Source organism: Tetrao urogallus (genome assembly GCF_951394365.1).
Source record: "Tetrao urogallus genome assembly, chromosome: 6".
In the NCBI taxonomy this organism is placed as follows: Eukaryota; Metazoa; Chordata; class Aves; order Galliformes; family Phasianidae; genus Tetrao; species Tetrao urogallus.
In genome coordinates, this window is record NC_136819.1 from 24,043,420 (window position 1) to 24,056,731 (window position 13,312).

At 38.6% G+C, this 13,312-nt stretch overlaps 1 protein-coding gene across 5 annotated transcripts in view; it reads left to right on the forward strand.

Annotated features, from left to right (window-relative positions):
* Window positions 1-13,312, forward strand: part of PHF21A (PHD finger protein 21A) — a gene marked incomplete at both ends in the record, with an annotated part of 84,747 nt that extends 71,435 nt beyond the window's left edge. For 3 of the 5 annotated variants that reach the window (XM_079537900.1, XM_079537901.1, XM_079537902.1), the window contains 7 exons: window positions 479-558; window positions 1,025-1,085; window positions 3,325-3,347; window positions 8,920-9,075; window positions 10,651-10,726; window positions 11,048-11,151; window positions 13,058-13,312. In XM_079537900.1, the coding sequence (XP_079394026.1) occupies window positions 479-558; window positions 1,025-1,085; window positions 3,325-3,347; window positions 8,920-9,075; window positions 10,651-10,726; window positions 11,048-11,151; window positions 13,058-13,312 (755 nt within the window). Of the gene's footprint in view, window positions 1-478; window positions 559-1,024; window positions 1,086-3,324; window positions 3,348-3,403; window positions 3,568-8,919; window positions 9,076-10,650; window positions 10,727-11,047; window positions 11,152-13,057 lie in introns of all 5 variants that reach the window. The other 2 variants (XM_079537898.1, XM_079537899.1) reach the window with 1 other exon arrangement.

The following is a 13,312-nucleotide window of genomic DNA, read 5'->3' on the forward strand; positions in this document are numbered from 1 at the left end:
CAGTAATCCACATCTGGATTTCTCATTTCTTTCATGATTTCATGGGACTGTAATCTGTAAAGGAAATGAATTAATAGATTATAATTTGTTTTCTTAATCCTATACATTGAAGAACAGCCTAACGTTCAACAGCTTGTGTATTTCTGTACTGTGTTTATTTTTAGGTATTGACAAGGTTATCAGAGGCTTCTAGTTTGAGCTCCCAATTACACTGACTGCCAGTATAAAAAGTCTTAATCCTGAAGTACTCTTATTTAGAGAGAAGATGATGGTCATTTTGTGAATTAGTTGAGCACTATATTTGTATTTTTTGTCAGCTGTTAGTTCCAAACCTGCAGAAATTAGAAGCATGATAAAGTTTCCTCTGTTGAGCGTGAATGGTTCTGTAGAAATCTTCACATGCAAACTGCATTCTTAGAAACTCATAATTTCTAGGGTCTGTTGTTTTCTAACCTGAGTGAATGCTTTGTTTTTCAAGAAATCCAAAGTAAGCGACAAGAGAGGAAAAGAAGAACAACAGCAAATCCAGTATACAGTGGAGCTGTTTTTGAGCCTGAGGTATTGATCTCTTGCTGGGGGAAGCTAGTCCTTTCATTCTGAGCTTGTTTTCTGCCACATTGCCACCACACCACCATGACAATCAAGACATCTTACCTCTGACAAGACAGGGTAGCTGTTGTCTGTAATTCAGATGGCCATTGCAATGATACGACCCTTAGATTTTTAATCAGGAGGCACGTTGGGGTGTTCTTACAATACTTATGTCCTTTTCTGCCTTCTCCTATGTAAAACTGAAATTAAATGGCAGTGTGTGTTAGTCTTAACCATTAGGTCAGCTTGCATATTGGACTGAAGCAGTCCAGAGGTCAGAAGTAGTGTGCAAAAGCTAACTTCTCTGAAGCTGTGCTCCAGAAAACAGAACAGCTGATAATCATATGTAGTGCTACCTTGCTGTTCATCAGCTATTTTATATAGTTGTTGCAAAAATGTTAGCCAGCTAAAATGGTTGTGTTTTCCCCTGCAGCGCAAGAAGAGTGCAGTCACGTACCTGAACAGCACAATGCATCCTGGAACGCGTAAAAGAGGTGAGGTATACTTAGACATGTCTTCCTGCTCTGTGCTCTTCCTCCATCTTGCATTTGCAGTCCCCTTGTTCATTTGAAGGGCAAAACGAAGAAGGACTTTACAGTACTTCATTTGTCTAGTAAATTTCCATGGTAGACACAGATCTTGACTTCCACGGATTAGCATAGCAGGTTTTATTAAGCAGCTCAGTGTTTCATTTCAGTTTCACCTTCCCCCACAAAAATAGAGCAAAGTGAAAGGTGAGATGTCTGAACATCATTTAGAGGTATAAAGCTGCTGTCGAGATTCTCTTTTTAATAACTAAATTGTATTGCTGCTGTCAAGAAGAAGGTGGTTGTGGAAGAAGTGTCTGTGCTCTGAGTAGGAGAGGAAACTTAGTGTGAGAAAAGCTTGTTCCCCAGTGGGAGCAGAGATGGTTCCTTGGAAAGAATTTGTCTCGAGAAAGACTATCTTGCTCCTTCTGAGCACTTTACTGCAAGCAGAGTGCCACTTGTCCAGGAATGGAATATGATCTTTTGTATAGGTATGCAGCATTCTTCAGTCCAAATTCTTCTGTAAAAATAGTTGGAATTTTAATACTTATGTTATGATGAAAGACATGAGTCAGCACAACATAGCACAGAATTTCATACAGGTTTTCATACAAGGCATCAACCACACATATATAACAATTTTTCCTGATTTTATGATTTTCTGCAGTTCTTAAGAACTTGTGCAGTCAACTATAGAATTGACCAGTTCAATTATGATTTTTTTTTTTCTGCAATGTCAAATATTCATTTGATGTATACTTTCTTTGACAAACCTTGTCAGTCCAGAAGGCAATGTGACAGGGCTGACCCTTGTGCTGTTTTGAATAAAGCACGTCGGTATGCACCACTATCTTCTAGTCACATTAAAAAAAGATTTTTTTTTTCTAATAGTATGGTATGAATTTTACAGAGATAGAGTGTTGCATTTGTTCTGTGGATAAATAAATGTTCCTACTTCTAGTAATCATTTCTTAATTCTATTTTACAAGTCATCGTGAACAATTAATGCATCAATGAAAGGGATTGCATGCTTCTGTGCTTGATATTCTCTTAGCCTGTTTATGCATGCTGACTGCTGTTTTACTGTCTTTTTTTTTCTCACACACTGTTGTGAGCCTGCACCTTCTATTAGCACCAAATTAGTAGCATGCATTTTTAACTGATAGAAGATTTGGGTGAATACATTTATTTTGTGATTTAGAACAGCAGCATATTAGCCGTAAAGCTTATGCAAGCATGTGCCCTTGAGAGCTTGAGTTGGTGCTGAGCGTGTCAGAAATTTCAGCCATGGACATCACTATCAGAAATCCATTTCCAAGGACATACTTAGTTCTGGAACATATCCAGACCTTAAATGCAAGGGTTAGCATGTTAATGGGTATGGACTGACAATCTGTAAACATAAGATCTGGGGAATTATTCTAAGTCCTTTATGTTTACATAGTCATAAATTACTGTGGAGAAGGGAAGCAGAAATGATGGTTACATATTGTTTTTTACTCTCTCACTTTGCATACATAATTTTATGAAAATAGTTACAGACACATTTTGCACTTCTGCTAATCTGAAGGAGCATATAGGAGTTGTGCATAGTCAAACAAACTAGACTGAGAAAGGTTAAGAAAAAACACAGAATCTGAGGAGAGTCACGTTTTAAGACCAACGATAGATTACAACTGGTAGTGCTGGGGTTATGAGTCACACAACAGGACTTTTCTTGAGGCACCCTAATTTAAAAGATGCACCAGTAAAGTAGAAAGTGCTGATCTGTGGGTGAATGGGTTTAAAAAATGAGCAGAAAAGGATGGGGTTGGAATGGTGAGTGTTGGTCTCTGAGATAGGACTTTACCTTTGTGTAGGTTTATGCTGGCAGTAGAAAGATAGGACTGTGTGGGATAGCAGTAGAAAGGATTTCATAGTAGTTATTGTGGCTTCTATCTAGCTTTGGTGCCAACATATTTTCCCTAAAAACTGAGTAGCCTTGTTTCCAGGAGTCCGCAGACTGCTTTTGAGGGAGTAGTTCTTTGACCTTCTTACAGAACTTATTTCTATTTCCTTCTGAAATACATCTTTTAAATATTCTTTCCTGGCAAAATTCTACTTAAATATTTCTTAAAAAATGTTTAAATCTTTGCTTCTGTCCTTCCACTTGTAACTTTTTTATTAACTTCCTCTCTGTGCTACATCATTTCCTTTTTCATGCTAGCCAATGAGGACCACTGGCCAAAGGTATGTAAGATTTTGTTTGTTTGTTTGTTTGTTTGTTCCCTTTTGTTAATATGTAGGTCGTCCACCTAAGTACAACACGGTGCTGGGGTTTGGGGCTTTGACGCCCACGTCCCCTCTGTCCAGTTATCCCGACTCCCCTGAAAATGAAAAGACAGAGACCACATTTACTTTTCCCGCGGCTGTTCAGCCTGTGTCCCTGCCTAGCCCCAGCTCCACAGACGTAAGTAATTCTTGGGGAGGGAGGTTACTTTTGGGAAGATATGCAGAAACAATCACAAGGAAAATCATTGCAGATTTTATTTCTTTAGTCACACTCATCCTTTGTCCTGGATCAGTGCAGTGAAACCATCTAGTCTCCTTTTAACACCCTTCCTTTTTCCTCCTGCACCTACGTTCTTATCCTGTAGAGATTTTATTTATAACGTGCGGTGGATTGAAACACTGGGAGGCACTAGGCATGCTAGATGAGCTCATTTCCTTTGTGCCGTGTTTGAGATCTTGTCTGACTGAATTGAATCTGTCATCCATGATAAAGGGGAAAGGAGAGAATGGAAAATATTACTTACAGACCACAATAACAGAAAGTTGTGATGTTTCAGTAATGAGAGAAGGAAAACAACTCGGATCACCCAAGACAGCCAGGAGCAGTTGTTCACTGCACTGGTTATGGCAGTTCAGCTACATTGGTAGAATACATTGCTATGTACAATTGCTATGTTTATGCTTCACAAAATCTGTCTCAAATGAAATCTGCTCATTTTTTCATAATTTATAAAGAAGGAAATATCATTTTTTTATTTTTATTATTATTATTTTTTTTAAGTTAGAAACAAAGATTTGCCCCTCAAAGCTCAGCCTTTTTTAAAGTTGCTGAGGATGACCCAGTTATTTCATTGTTTCTGTTTCTTGCCAAAAGCATTAAGAAAAAAATTAAAGGCTGTGCATAAGTTTCTGAAAAGAAATAGCAGGGAAAGTTGATGTGAGTTACTGTGTAGGTCTGACACAATGTAATGAACGGACAGTATGGTTTGTCAAAAAGTGTACAATGACTGAGTGAAGTAATTCATTGTACAAAACTTGTCAGGAGTTGTAGTGTACTTCCAGTAAAGTGCTTGCCTTTTAGTAACTACTAAGTAGTGGGAACAGTTTGAAAATAAAAAGATACTGGCTTATTTATTCACATGAATAAGAGATCTAGGTTTGTTTGTTTGTATGCTTCTTTTTTATGTAATATTGTGTGTAATTGAGAGCCAGCAACTTGAAATGGACTTTAAGGAAGCGTTGAGTTGGGTGGTTTTATTTTCACCTGTGCAGTTTCACCACTTAAAGAGCATAGACCAAGGGACAAACTATTGGCCATGGAGAAGAGGCAACAGAAGCCATCTTGTTGCTTCTGAACGGTATTTGTTCTGTAGAGGCAACAGAAATAGAAATAGTGGAAGTGTGTTTGAGTCATAGAAATAAATAGATGCAGTTCTGATACGCAGGGAATATGTATGTGAAATTAGAAGGTGCGCTTTTGTGTAGTTACTTTTGAGAGCAAAATAGCACTCAGCTATAAAAACCCTTTGCTGACAGCCAGATGAAAGAGACTGTGGAACAGCCCCACAGAGGGAGGGTGTGCCAGCTCCATCTCTGGGGACTTCTAAAAGTAACCAGTAAAATTGACAAGTAAACATGCTAGAGAGAGCTTTTTTTTTTTCTTTTCTTATTGGCCCCATGAGAAGGATTGGATAATGTGTTACATCTTTTCCATCTCTGACTTTTGTATGGTCATTTCCTACTGTATAAGAGCTCTCAAAACAGTATAATGCGGTGGTGTCCTGTTTTCTTGCTCTGCCTGGTGACAGCAGGCTAAATCAAGAATGGAGAATTCTTGTAGCATTCTAATCTGAATGCCCTGAATTTTCTCAGTTTGGATAGTGTTCACACCTAGCTGATGGATTGTTTCAATATTCATTAATTACAAATATGTGTTTGTCAAAATATAGAAAGATGTATTTATTCCAGGTAGAATAAAAAATGCTTCCTGTTGTTACTCCTTCAGCTTTTGGTGACCATATAGAGTGAAAACATGATACGTGCATGCCCGAGTAAAAAGTTATTTTAAAAGTCTCAGTTAAAACCTTTCAGCTGTTTCCCAGGCAATTAAAGAAGAAAACTGCGATTTTTCCCATCTTTAAAATATTTTTACACTCATTTATTTGGAAAGTCTAATTCCTATAGGCTGTAGAATGGAAATTTGATGTTTGGTACCTGAAAAAACTTTGTTTTTAGCCAACCTGTGAAAATTGACCAAGCATTCATCACCACAGCCCAGAATGGCTTTTTGCCTTTCTTCTGAATTGTCATCCTCTCATTGACAGAGATGAATTCTGAAGGGAGGAACTTGAGATGGGAGTGGAGATAAGGGTGGAGGGGTAGAAACTGAGAACAGAGCCTGGGAAAAGGAGGGAAATAATAACAGGCAGGGCTGAACAAAGCTTTTTTTTTTTTTTTTTTTTTCTTTTTCTGTCTTGAAGTTGGCTGTGAACCACTTGGTTATGGGTGATTCTCCCTCACACAATAGCATATTCACCTGGAAGACAGCAATTGCCTCTGATAGTCTATTACTCAGCAGAAAGAATAATGCAAAACTGTTTTCTGTCTAGAAATCTCTATTCTAGCAATGGTTCAAGCCTGTGGTCACAAAATGCCTTTTTATTAGTAAATTAATAAATGTTACAGTTGAGCAGAGTGTTGGAGAACATTCAGACCATGAAGTCAAGCTCATAAATGCTCGAGAATGCCTAGATTATTATTGCTTGTGATAATTGAGTCACTTACAGCACGCATACCTATTATGATAATCTTTATTAATGTGGTCTTGCACAATTCTTGTTTCAGAAAACTTAGATTTACCATGTTATTCTAGTGAAATGTACATATACATGTCCACATTCAAACACATAAGCTATACACACATACTGTGGATTTGATATCGTATTGTTCTGTTGTACTGCCAAAAGCCAGGCCTTATTGCTGTAGATATCGTATAAAAATAAAGGAAAATGTTAGCTGTTCAGAAAGCTTTTATTTACTTTCCCATTATCTTGGAAGAGGAAATAGAGCGAATAGTGACCTTAAATCACCTTTTATATTCACACTGTTTTGAAATTACTCTTCAGTGTCTTCCGCCTATAACATATGTTAGAGCATCGTCAGCGAGCTCTGCTCTAACATAAGTTGGCTGCAAACAGCCTTCAGGGAGCAGGGCCAGAAGCTGAGATTAGTGGGGTGCATGTCACAACATCAAATCCAGCACCCTTCATGCATACATTATTAACTGTCTTTAAAACCTGGGATCTTTCTTTGGAATTGAGCATTGGCTGAATTTTTTATTTTTAATGTCCAGTTACTAATTTTGAGGGAATACCAGGAAATTTGCATTACTGTTTTGATGAACCAAAATAGGATTATGGATTTTGTGCGTGTGTGCTGCCATTCTGATGCATTCAGAAACACTGCACGCTGACCAGTATATCACTACTGGTTTTATGATGTTCTGTTGAATTTAAAAGGCTTTGGACCTAAATTTCTTCATGTCTCCTCTTCAAGAAGCAACAAAACGCACCTCTTGTATAGGTCTCTTTCTGCAAGATATTAGATGTATCAGTTTGGGTTTTTTAATAGCACTAGTTAGGCACCTCAGCTAGGTACCAAATGCCATTTGTAATCAATGGCAGCCAAAGGCATCTTAACAACACATATAATTCTCTAGAATGAGAATTTTCTTCTGGAATGTGAGAATTTCCTTAGGTTGCAGAGGATTTTGGTTTAGCTTCTCTGGCACCTGCTGCCTGCCTTCCTTTCCTCACTTGTGTTTGCAGAATGCATAATGGAGGAAAAGAAGCTCTTCCCAGCCTGGTTACGCAGATCACTTCAGAGGAGGGATGAAATGTCACTCATTTCATTCTTCTGTTAACACCAAAGAGCTCTGTGGTGTTAAAGTATGAAATAATACCATAACCCAGCTGCCAGAACCAAAAAATGGCACTGATAATTCACTGAAGGTTGATCTTTTACAAAACACAGCATCAGTGCCAACCTTGGGAATTAAGAGAAGCATAGCGTTCCCTTCAAAGAAAGGCCTCATCAGCAACAGAGTCAGGAAGTAGGAGCCTTAGCAGATTGCCTGTGTCTCATTCTTCTAGTATGTTTAATATTTTATCCGTAATAGAGGTTAGCATCATTTTTCTTGTCTGGCAACTTAATGTTGTAAGTGCATGGCCAAGTCCGGTATCATTCCAAGATAATGGAACTTACACGCATGAAAAGACTGTACGGCTCAAAATGAAGCACTGCATGCACTGATAATGCCTGTATACTGAGGGAGAGTATGTGCACAGTTAGACTCAGCACACACATTCCGAGATTACAGTCTTGAGGATGTTGTCTGTGTGAAGCTTTTGACTAAAGTCAGTGAGAAGTGCATATTTCAGACTCCAGACAGGGCCTAGAATATGTCAAGCTGTCAGAACAATCCACAGGTGAGAAAGAAGAGGGTTCCGATGCCCCTTTCCTATTCTATGGGTGCTAACCCATTTTTCTCCCATGCCTCTGTGTACTTTTATCCAAAGAACAAAGTGAAAACAAACATGAACACAACTACCAACCCAAGCATAAGATGGGAGTAACAGGAGGAGAGAGAGAGAGAGAGAGAGAGAAGAAAAAGTGACAAAAATTAGACCTTTCTTTCTGGGGAGTTGATGCATGCAGAAAAGAAATATCTCTGATAGTGATACAGTAGTAAGTCAGACTAGATTTTGCCAAGAGATGTTAGTAATGTTTTCAACTCTTTCCAAAAAAGAAAACTCCTAGAAAATCTCTCTTGGGTATTCCTTCATCTTGGCTCTCACAGCCTATGCTAGTGATGAAACATAAGCCACTGCCTATAGAAAATGAGAGAATTTTGAGTCATAGCTTTTTTGGTGCAACTCGAGGTAGCCTCTGTGAAGTAAAAAGAATCGTCTCCAGAGTGTAATTCATTTTGTTCTTTTTCATTTACAAGCAGAGCACCTTTTCCTTCTACTTTCATTTTTAAAGGTGACCTGAATATTTGACAGTGTTCTTTTAAGTCACTCCACTGGGGTTTCTTACATATAATTACTGGCAAGAGACTGCCTCATCAGCATTCCCAAACTGGAGTTGTGCTTACATTCAGAAATGAGAAGGGTTAAGAAAGTGGGTAGCTCATCATTTTAGGCAAAAACAAGCAGGGTAAGGGGGAGGGGAATCTAAAATAACATAGGCCATGGGTTACTATGTGTTAAGAGAATGTATGGTGATGAGTGTTTGCTATAATATCTTACCTTGGGAGGGCACTGTTTGGGATGACTGATGTGTTTCTGATATCCTGCCTGATTTTCCTGTTTCACCTCCTATAAAGGCTTGATCGTTTGGAATCCCCTCAGAAATAGTTGTGTTGTAAACTTTGCATTTAACAAGGATGTAGATGTCAAAGGTCAAAATTCACTTTTTGCCTTTTTCCTCTCTTTTTCTGACCCTCACCCCTTCCCCTCGATCTCTATAGGGCGATATCCATGAGGATTTTTGCAGTGTTTGCAGAAAAAGTGGGCAGTTGCTGATGTGTGACACATGTTCACGTGTTTATCACCTGGACTGTCTGGATCCGCCTCTGAAAACCATTCCCAAGGGCATGTGGATCTGTCCCAAATGTCAAGACCAGGTATTGTTTAACAGACAGAGAGTTATACACAATGCACTGCAAAGATTTTTCCAAGTTAAAGGAAACAACCGCATTGCTTGGCTTACTTATATCAAGACAGACTGACACTGTACCAATCTATCTGATCTGCAGTAAGGGTTGTATAAATTTGATCTAATTACCTATATCTTCCTTCTGGACTTGGGGTCCTTATTTGTTACCTATGTGTTTTCAGTCTTTTGTTGGGCCAAAGCACACAGACTTTTGGGAAAGGTTCTCTGTTACCCATAGAAATGCTCCTGTTCATCTGAACTTGTTTCTTTAAAAGTCACTGGTATATTCTTTTGGATAAATATATCATGTGTTTGTACGAGCTTGCCTCAATAGATTGAGAAAATACAAACCTCTCTTTTCTTATATAAATCAGGCATCAGAGACTTTGTCTTCAGTGATCTCTCTAGCAATAGTGTCAAGCATCAGCATAATGAGGATGGGCAAATACTTTGGTCCTTCTTTATTCAAAGTACATAACTGAAGTGAACAGATGATATTTTAATATATTGTTTATACTTGCATTGAAATGACAAGACAAAGAAGTAAACCAGGGTATTCGTAACCTTATGTGGCACTTCAGAAGTTGCAAAGGATTGCTTAATCAGCAGCCTGAAGCTGTTAGTGTTCCGTCTGGTTTAGCATATTGCTTAGTCACTCACATGGCCAGATGGTAAGGTAAGAATACAACCTGGTATATTATGTGCTGCTCAGAGGAACAGGAATGCAAAATTCAAGTGACTTGGTCAGTCATTGCAAATGAGGAGGAAGTATTACCACTTTTTCATTCCTGTTCTTGTGAACTATGGCATATCCTTCCTCTTTGTATTTCTGTAATACATTGCCACAGAATTCTGGGAAATATCTGAGTTATTTTACTGAAAAGTGACCAAGTCCTCTATCTCCTGAGACATCCCTCTGCTTCACTTATTAAAAAGACACAATACGTTTTTCTTCTCAAATTAAAGCTCCTTAGGAAGGAATATGTGAGGAAGGCACTTAAATACATAAATGGTTCTTATCCTTATATAAAGAGGGCTTGATGTTTCTATTAAGACAGTTCTGATATGAAGGGCATATAGGACAGTTTGATGTGTTATTAGACCAGAAGAGTGTTGTTTAAATGTGTGGTATGGAAGCTGCTCTGTGACATGAAAAGTTTTCTCTCAGAACAACTGAGATCAGCAATTTGTCCAAACCATGCAGTAATGTTTATGTCTCCTGGCAAGTTTCAGTTCAGATGCATTATCTTTTCATTCCTCTTTTAAGTTGTTCTTTTTCATTAGTTGAGTTTATTTGTGGCTATGGAGGGAATTTGAGAATATGCTGACATTTGTAAGAAACAGGCCTCCTTTGTGGGAGCTACAGTAAGTTGTGAATAATTCCCTCTGTTAAATCTCAGCGCAGGTCTGCAAAGCTTCATGTTAACAGAGCTCAGATTAATGATAGCCACAGAGAAAATCCATTGTTTTTTCCCTTTCTTCTTTTTTCTTTTCTTAGGGATAGATTGTTTACCAGCTAAATCTCTACACACTTTTCTTTCAGATGTTAAAGAAAGAAGAAGCAATCCCATGGCCAGGAACTTTAGCAATTGTTCATTCATATATTGCGTATAAAGCAGGTAGGAAAATGGGGAGCAATGGGTTTTTTTCAGTTTTAAAACTGGAAAATGTTATTGAGGGAATGGGACAGCATGATACTTCCTTTTCAAGGAAATTAAAGAGGAAGAACTTAATCATTGAAGTGATAATGGCAGTCCAAATTCTTAAGCTTTTTGTGATACTTGCATGTGCAGGTGAAATTTTGGTTGTGATTTATTGCAAACGTGGTTGAATTTACTTCAGTAATACTCTAAATGAAACAGTTTAGAGCTTATATCCACAGTGGTAACAGGAAGACTTTAAATATTATTTCTTGAGGTGATTAATATTCTGTTTTGCAGCAAAAGAAGAAGAAAAACAGAAACTACTTAAATGGAGTTCAGATTTAAAACAGGAAAGAGAACAACTAGAGCAGAAGGTCAAACAGCTCAGCAATTCTATAACAGTGAGTATCACCCTCCCAGATAAATCTGCACCGGTGTTCTGGTGTCAGAATGCAGATAGAAAACTGCAGAGTCCATGTGCTAGACTTATCTTCCACTGGTTTTACTGAGGATTGAATGGGCTCTTTTAGGACTCTGCTTTTTTAGGACTTTCGGGATCAGGAATGAAATACAAGCGACATACAATCTGAGACACTCGTACATGATCCCTCCTGACCATATACTGTAGAATGCAGTGACCTATAATATCAGCAGGTGACGAACACGACCCACAGCAATATTGTCTGTGGGCAGCAGATGAGTTCTAATTCTCTAGTGCCTCACTTGAGTTTGAATGATTGGGCCTCTGTGTGTAGTAAGAGTTACTTGGTGCTCTCTTCAGATATTCCTAATACAAAAGTGACCGTTTTCTCACAACTGTCTCTTGGGTTCTTGACATGCTGGCTGGAGAGTCAGCAAGCCTCTGCATATTACTAATTGAACAGTGTCGTACTTCTGACTAGAAGCAGTACTGTTCTCCTAAATTTATGACAGTAACTGTGCCATACATATTAATTTGCTCTTAATATGCAAATTGGCTCTTGAGTTGCCAGTGCAAAGTTTGAGCCCCCCCACTTAGCATGGCCTAAGTCAGTATCACAACATGAAAAATATTAAAATCTATGTGGCAACTTGTGTAAAGCTGGGTATGTAAGTACAGACTTGGGTTTTTTTTCCAATGTAGATGCACTGTCTGTGTGTCTTTACCTCTTAGACGAAAAGTAAACATCCCATGTTTAAAGACCTCTAAATGCTAATGATACAATTAAAACAATTGTGAGCAAGTGGTAAGAGGTGCTGGCTGGCAGGTCTGGAGTCTGTCATCTTCTGGTTAGCAGTAGCTGGACATAAACTGAGCAGCACTGGTGCTGCTTCTCAGTCATATTACGCAGAGGTAGAAGCAAGCCTTTGCAAGGATTGATAGTAGGTAAGGAGAATGGTGTCTTTTCCATGATCAAGCCATTGTTTACACTTTAATTCGAACCATCAAACAAAGACACATTAGATCTAAATTTTGTAATGTTCTTGTGATGCCAAGAGCTGCATGTGAAAGCACTAAAGCTGAAAATAAGAGTGTCTGGAAATCAGTGTGAATAAAAGACTTGAAAAATATAAGAAGGTTGCCATCTCTGTGTAAGATGCTGAAAGTTATGGGTGCAAAATAGCTACCATCTCTTTCTTTCTGAGAGTTTCAAATATAGATAAAAGCAGTTTTTCACTCTTGAAACGTCACTTGTGGGCATTCATTTAAGCTATCATACTCTGGCTCTTATCTTATGAGCTACCTAGGTTACTACTGCTTCCAAGAGAATGAAGTGGCCACAAAATAAGATTTTCAAGTGAAAAAGGGCTTGTTTTTCATTTCAAGTGCCCTTTATTTAGTAAGAAGAGGAAATGTTCCTGTTAAAAGTGTATGTAAAAGCAAGGACTGTATCCCATTAATGGCATGCACACAGTCAGCAGTCAGCTGTGATAGGATGCCTGAGTTTGCATATCCAAGCTAAAGAAATTCCAGCAATGCAGTGCTAACAGAAAAATAAGAACACGTACTTGGAAGTTTCCCTTCAAAAGGAACCCAAAAGGATGGAACTGTCTGTGTTGGTTTGCCAGGCACCTTAGGATTAAAGGACCTTATTGGGGGGCAGCTATGTACAGACAGTTTAGTTCCTTAGCTTGCAAATATGAATGCCGTGAACGCAGCTCTGAGCCTTCTTTTCTTCTAGTCTGAAATTACAGGTAACATTGCAGCTGCAGTCTTTTCTGAGTACTTACATTTAGATCCGCAAACGCTGAATTCCTTCTCTTGCCTGCTTCCATTCCTACAAGGGAAAAGCTTGAACTTAGCATTGCTTTTCTGTTTTGCTGCAGAAATGCATGGAAATGAAGAATACCATCCTTGCAAAACAGAAGGAGATGCACAGCTCCTTGGAGAAGGTAAAACAGCTGATCCGCCTCATCCAAGGCATCGACCTTTCAAAACCCATAAACTCTGAGGTCAATTCAGTAGCCATCTCCAATGGCATGGACTCCACTAACAATACTAACGCTGCCACCTCCACCTTAGCCCCCTCCCCTTCCCAGAGCTGCATGGTGAACTGTAACAAGGGCGATGAGACTAAATAA